The following is a 6,130-nucleotide window of genomic DNA, read 5'->3' as shown; positions in this document are numbered from 1 at the left end:
CCCCGCCCCTCCAATCGCCACCAGGACAGAACCCCACTGGTCCTCACCTATCGTATTCCCAACGCCCCTCCCCCAAGTCCCTCCCCCCTACCTTTTATTTTAGCCTACTTGGCACACTCTCCTCATTCCTGAAGAAGGGCTTATGCCCGAAACGTCGATTCTCCTGCTCCTTTGAGGCTGCCTGAGCTGCTGCGCTTTTCCAGCAACACATTTTTAAGCTCTGATCTCCAGCATCTGCAGTCCTCACTTTCTCCCAGAAGCTATAGAAGCAAGTTACACTTGGAATATTGTGTACAGTCTGGTCCCCATATTTCGGGAAGTATGTGGAAGCATTGGAAAAGATGCAGAGGAGATTTACCAGGATGTCGCCTGGTCTGGAGGGAAGGTCTATGAGGAAAGGCTGAGAGACTTGGGTCTGTTCTCATTGGAAAGAAGGCGGCTAAGGGGGGATTTGACAGAGACATACAAGATGATCAGAGGATTAGATAGGGTAGACAGTGAAAGTCCTCTTCCTAGGATGATGACGTCAGCTTGTACGAGGGGGCATAACTACAAATTAAGGGGTGATGGATTTAAGATAGATGTCAGAGGCAGGTTCTTTACTCAGAGAGTGGTAAGGGCGTGGAATGCCCTACCTGCCAATGTAGTTAACTCAGCCACATTAGGGAGATTTAAACAATCCTTAGATAAGCACATGGATGATGATGGGATAGTGTAGGGGGACGAGCTGAGAATAGTTCACAGGTCGGCGCAACATCGAGGGCTGAAGGGCCTGTTCTGCACTGTATTGTTCTATGTTCTATCAGGCCATTTGACCCATCAAATCTGCTCCACCATTTGATCATCTCTGACCTGTTTCTCATAAGACAATCCTTCTCTTCCAGATACTGATCTGGGACATCTCCGTCTAACAATCATCTCTAATGCATTTCCACCGTTCCTTAAATAGAGACCAAAACTGCACACAGTATTAACGATGTGGCCTTGCCAATGCCCTGTATAACTGAAACAGAACGTCCTTACTTTTACGTTCAATTCCTCGAGACAAAGGTCAGCATCCCATTAACCATCTCAATCCCTTGCTGTACCTGCATACCAACCTTTAGTGACTCAGACACGAGACCACCTAACACCACTCAGAACCATACCAGATATTTCAGGTGAGGCTGAATTATTGCCTTATACAGGTTTACTATAACGTTACTGTTGTCCTTATTGCCCCAGTTAATGAAGCTGAAAAATGTGTTGCTGGAAAAGCGCAGCAGGTCAGGTAGCATCCAAGGAGCAGGAGAATCGACGTTTCGGCATAAGTCCTTCTTCGGGCTTATGCCCGAAACGTTGATTCTCCTGCTCCTTGGATGCTGTCTGACCTGCTGCACTTTTCCAGCAACACATTTTTCAGCTCTGATCTCCAGCATCTGCAGTCCTCACTTTCTCCCAGTTAACGAAGCCCAAGGTACTCTATGCTTTATTAACTATTCTCTCTACCATCCTTCATCCTCTACCAGATGTCTCTGCTCCTGCACCACCTTCAGAGTTGTTTCTGTTGGCAGCTCCATAGTCCTACCTTCTGATCCCGATGGATAACATTTCCGGAATGGATAAATTTGGTGGCTTTCAATAGCTGGTATAGGATGTAGCGAATGTGAATATCCTTCAACAGATTTCCCTTCTTTATCACAGCGTGCAAATCAGTCTCTGCAATACACAGCAAGACAGAAAGAGCTATCACCCCGTCACACAGCACCCCGACCCCCAGGGTCATCGCCCCGTCACACAGCACCCCGACCCCCAGGGTCATCACCCCGTCACACAGCACCCTGACCCCCAGGGTCATCGCCCCGTCACACAGCACCCCGACCCCCCAGGGTCATCATCCCGATCCCCAGGGTCATCACCCTGTCACACAGCACCCCGGTCCCCAGGGTCATCACCCCGTCACACAGCACCCTGACCCCCAGGGTCATCACCCCGTCTCACAGTACCCCGACCCCCAGGGTCATCATCCCGATCCCCAGGGTCATCACCCCGTCTCACAGTACCCCGACCCCCAGGGTCATCATCCCGATCCCCAGGGTCATCACCCTGTCACACAGCACCCCAAGCCCCGGGGTCATCACCCCGATCCCCAGGGTCATCACCCTGTCACACAGTACCCCAAGCCCCAGAGTCATCACCCCGATCCCCAGGGTCATTATCCTGTCACACAGTACCCCAAGCCCCAGGGTCATCACCTCGAACCCCAGGGTCATCACCCCATCACACAACACCCCGACCCCCAGGGTCATCACCCCGTCACACAGCACCCCGACCCCCAGGGTCATCACCCCGTCACACAGCACCCTGACCCCCAGGGTCATCACCCCGTCACACAGTACCCCGACCCCCCAGGGTCATCACCCCGTCTCACAGTACCCCGACCCCCAGGGTCATCATCCCGATCCCCAGGGTCATCACCCTGTCACACAGTACCCCAAGCCCCAGAGTCATCACCCCGATCCCCAGGGTCATTATCCTGTCACACAGCACCCCAAGCCCCGGGGTCATCACCCCGATCCCCAGGGTCATCATCCTGTCACACAGTACCCCAAGCCCCAGAGTCATCACCCCAATCCCCAGGGTCATCACCCTGTCACACAGTACCCCAAGCCCCAGAGTCATCACCCCAATCCCCAGGGTCATCACCCTGTCACACAGTACCTGGGTCATCACCCCGTCAACAGCACCCCGACCCCCAGGGTCATCGCCCCGTCACACAGCACCCCGACCCCCAGGGACATCACTCTGTCACACAGCACCCTGACCCTCAGGATTGTCACCCTTTCACACAGTATCTCGACCCTGAGGACATCAGCCTCTCACACAACATAACCCTCGAGTCCCTTAATGATAAAAATATCTTAAAAATACAGCCTTGCAAGTCCCCTATGATAAAGAATTTCAAAGTTTCATTATTCTGTGACAGATCAAATTTCTCATCTCACTCTTAAATGTGCGGCTCCTTAGTCTGAAGGCATGCCCTCTGACCCCAGACTCTCCCTCCAGGGGAAATAACCAACTATCATAGGATCTTACAGGACAGGAGGCAGTCATTCAACCAATCTGGTCTGTACCAGCTCCTGAAAGAGCCACCCAGATAGTCACATTCTCCAGCCCTATCCTCATAGCCCTCTCAGTCCATCATTTTCAAATATATACCCAGCTCCCTTTTGGAAGCTCTCCCTGTCAAGTTATAAGACCCTAAGAACTCGGAGCAGGAGTAGGCCATCTGGCCCCTCGAGCCTGCTCTACCATTCAGTAAGATCATGGCTGATCTTCTTGTGTCCTCAGCTCCACCTACCCATCCTCTCACTACACGTCCTCTGAGAATCTGGTCTGTTTCATAGATGTGGAAAATAGCAACAGGAGGAAGCCATTCGGTCCTTTGGGCCTGCTCTGCTGTGCATTATGATCATGGCTGATCATCTAATTCCATCATCTTGATTTTGATCTTTCCTTTGAACTCTAACCTCAAGTGCTATATCCAAGAGTGATGGCTGTTGTCTACATGGACTTTAGTCAAGCCTTTGACAAGGTTCCATGTGGTCGACTGGTTAGTAGAATTAGATCACATGGGATTCAGAAGGGAGCTTACCAATTGGATACAAAATTGGTTTGACAGTAGGTGACAGAGAGTGGCGGTAGAGGGTTGTTTTTCGGACTGGATGCCTGTGACCAGCGGTGTTCCACAGGGATCAGAGCTGGGTTCATTGTTGTTTGTCATTTATATTAACAATTTAGATGAGAATTTAGGAGGCATGATTATTATGTTTGCAGATGACACCAATTGTTGGTAAAGTCGAAAGTAAAGAAGGTTAACTAAGATTATAAAGGGATCTTGATCAATTGACCAACCAGGCAGACGATGGCCATTAGTATTATCAATGGGTTGTTAATCCAAAGACCCAGGCCGTGTTCGGGTTACTCAGCCCCCTGCCCCACCAGATGGTAGAATTTGAATCCAATTTTTAAAAATCTGGAATTAAGAGTGTTGTCACACTACCAGAAGGATCTGGTGGCTTTAGACAGAGTATAGAAAAGGTTCACAAGGATGTTGCCTGGCTTTGGGGTATTAACCATGAAGAGAGATTGGAAAAATCTGGTTTGTTTCCACTTGAACATCAGAGGCTGAGGGGCAACCTGACAAAAAATTGACAAAATTATGAAAGGCATGAATAAAATGGATAACCTTTTCCCCAGGGTAGAAATGTCAGATTACTATGGGATAGAGGTTAAAAGATAATATGTTAAAACAAGGCAAGTTTTCTACACAGAGGGTGGTAAGTGCCTAGAAGGTGCTGTCAGAGGACGTGGCGGTAGAAGCAGATACAATAGCAACATTTAAGAGGCATCTTGTCAGATACATGACTATGGAGGGAAAAGATGGATATGGACTGCATAGAAGCAAACCTCTTTTAGTTTAGGAAGGCATCATGCATCGGCACAGGATTGGTGGGCTAAAGGGCCTATTCCTGTGCTGTACTGTTCTTTATTTTCAACCTTGACCCTCACCTGAGACATGGTGACCTTCAGGTTAAATTGACTACTATTCATCTCTGACAACAGAGCAGCTATACAATCCTCTGGCACCATGGCAATTTTACCTATGTGTTAATTTAACCTGAAAGTTCATTTTCTCCCTTTTTGTTTGGTCATTTTTTGTTAGTTTCTAAAGTTTCCTCAAAATTCTCACTTACCAACAATCTTTGTTACTTTCTGAGTCTTTTTCAATTTGACACTATCCTTAATTTCCCAGGTTAAATATGATTGATTTATCCCCTTGTGCGACTCCTTCCTCTTGTTCTAAATCATGAATTATTTTCTTCAACATCTACTACTGCTTATCAAAAATACTTTCTGGTAAACTTCTTTCCTAGTCCAGTTCAACCAATTCTGTTTACTTAAGTTTAGCACAGTTGTTTCTGACCCAGGTTTCACACACTCAAACTGAATGTCAAGTTCTACCAGGTTATGGTCACTGTTTCCCAGAGAATCAATGATTAAACATGCCTCATCAAACATTACCAGATCCAAAATAGCCTGATCCATGATTGGATCTACAACACATTCTTCTAGGAAAATCATTATGAATACACCATGAATTCATTCTCATAGTTGCCTCTGATAAGTCCAATCTCCATGAAGATTAAAATCACCCAAGATTAATCTCCTGCCTTTTCACATGCCCTCATTGGATTCTGATTTATTCTCCATCCTTCAGTATAGACATTGAAAGGGGGCCTACTCTCACCAGTGTCTTGTTTTGTTTTATATTTCTTACCTCCATCCATATGGGTTCGACATTATCTGACCCAAAACCACGTCCTGCTATCATACTTAATTCATTCCGGATCAACAATCCCACTCCATCATTCTGCCCTTCAAAGGTCACATACCCTGAATACTTAGTTTCCAGCTTTGATCTCCTTGGAACCATGTCTCTCTGTAATGGCTATAAAGTAACGTCCAATAACCTCTATTTGTCCCATTAACTAATTTATTATTACTACAAATAACAGTAGACATTAATTTTGCCTTTTCCCCATTATTCCCTCGTTGCTCCTATTTACTACCCTTTTTCCATTTATACACTCCATCCTTTCCTGTACCACACTGAATGCCATTCCGTAAACAGTTAAATATCCTGGCCTCATTCCCATCCTTTCTCAGTGTTTGATCCTGGCCCCAGTTTGATTGTTTCCAGTGCATCTGGCACTGTACCTTACCCATATATTCGAAGACCAGGTAGATGTCTTTGTCATTTGCTGCTCGAATCACGTTGAGCAGTTTGATAATATTAGGATGGTTTCCAAATTCCTAGCAGATATAAAGAGAGTTTAATGCAAATAGCTAACAGCAACTTAGTGAGGATAGTATAGCGTGGGCAATAGTTGGCGTGGCCACTGTATACAGACTCATATCCAAGGTGCAGGAGAAGTGCATATGCCCCCAGCGGTCAGCACAAATCTACAAGGAAATCAGGAGTAGCTAAAGACGACGTCAAGTGATGGAGCAGGATCCAATGTCCGATAGCTATAGCAGCTAGCTGCCTGGCTCAGGTCTGCAATTCCAGAGAGAAATGACAAAAGGA

General features: G+C 46.9%; 1 protein-coding gene across 1 annotated transcript in view; it reads right to left on the bottom strand.

Annotated features, from left to right (window-relative positions):
- mapk15 (mitogen-activated protein kinase 15) overlaps nucleotides 1-6,130 on the bottom strand; it is a 48,334-nt gene that overhangs the window by 41,096 nt on the left and 1,108 nt on the right. The window contains exons 2-3 of the mRNA XM_043691088.1: nucleotides 5,766-5,856; nucleotides 1,568-1,698 (exon numbers count right to left, since the gene is read on the bottom strand). Of these exons, the coding sequence (XP_043547023.1) occupies nucleotides 1,568-1,698; nucleotides 5,766-5,856 (222 nt within the window). The remainder of the gene's footprint in view (nucleotides 1-1,567; nucleotides 1,699-5,765; nucleotides 5,857-6,130) is intronic.

The sequence above is a fragment of the Chiloscyllium plagiosum genome, chromosome 5, assembly GCF_004010195.1.
Source record: "Chiloscyllium plagiosum isolate BGI_BamShark_2017 chromosome 5, ASM401019v2, whole genome shotgun sequence".
Lineage (NCBI taxonomy): Eukaryota > Metazoa > Chordata > Chondrichthyes > Orectolobiformes > Hemiscylliidae > Chiloscyllium > Chiloscyllium plagiosum.
This window is presented reverse-complemented; position numbering and strand designations above follow the sequence as displayed.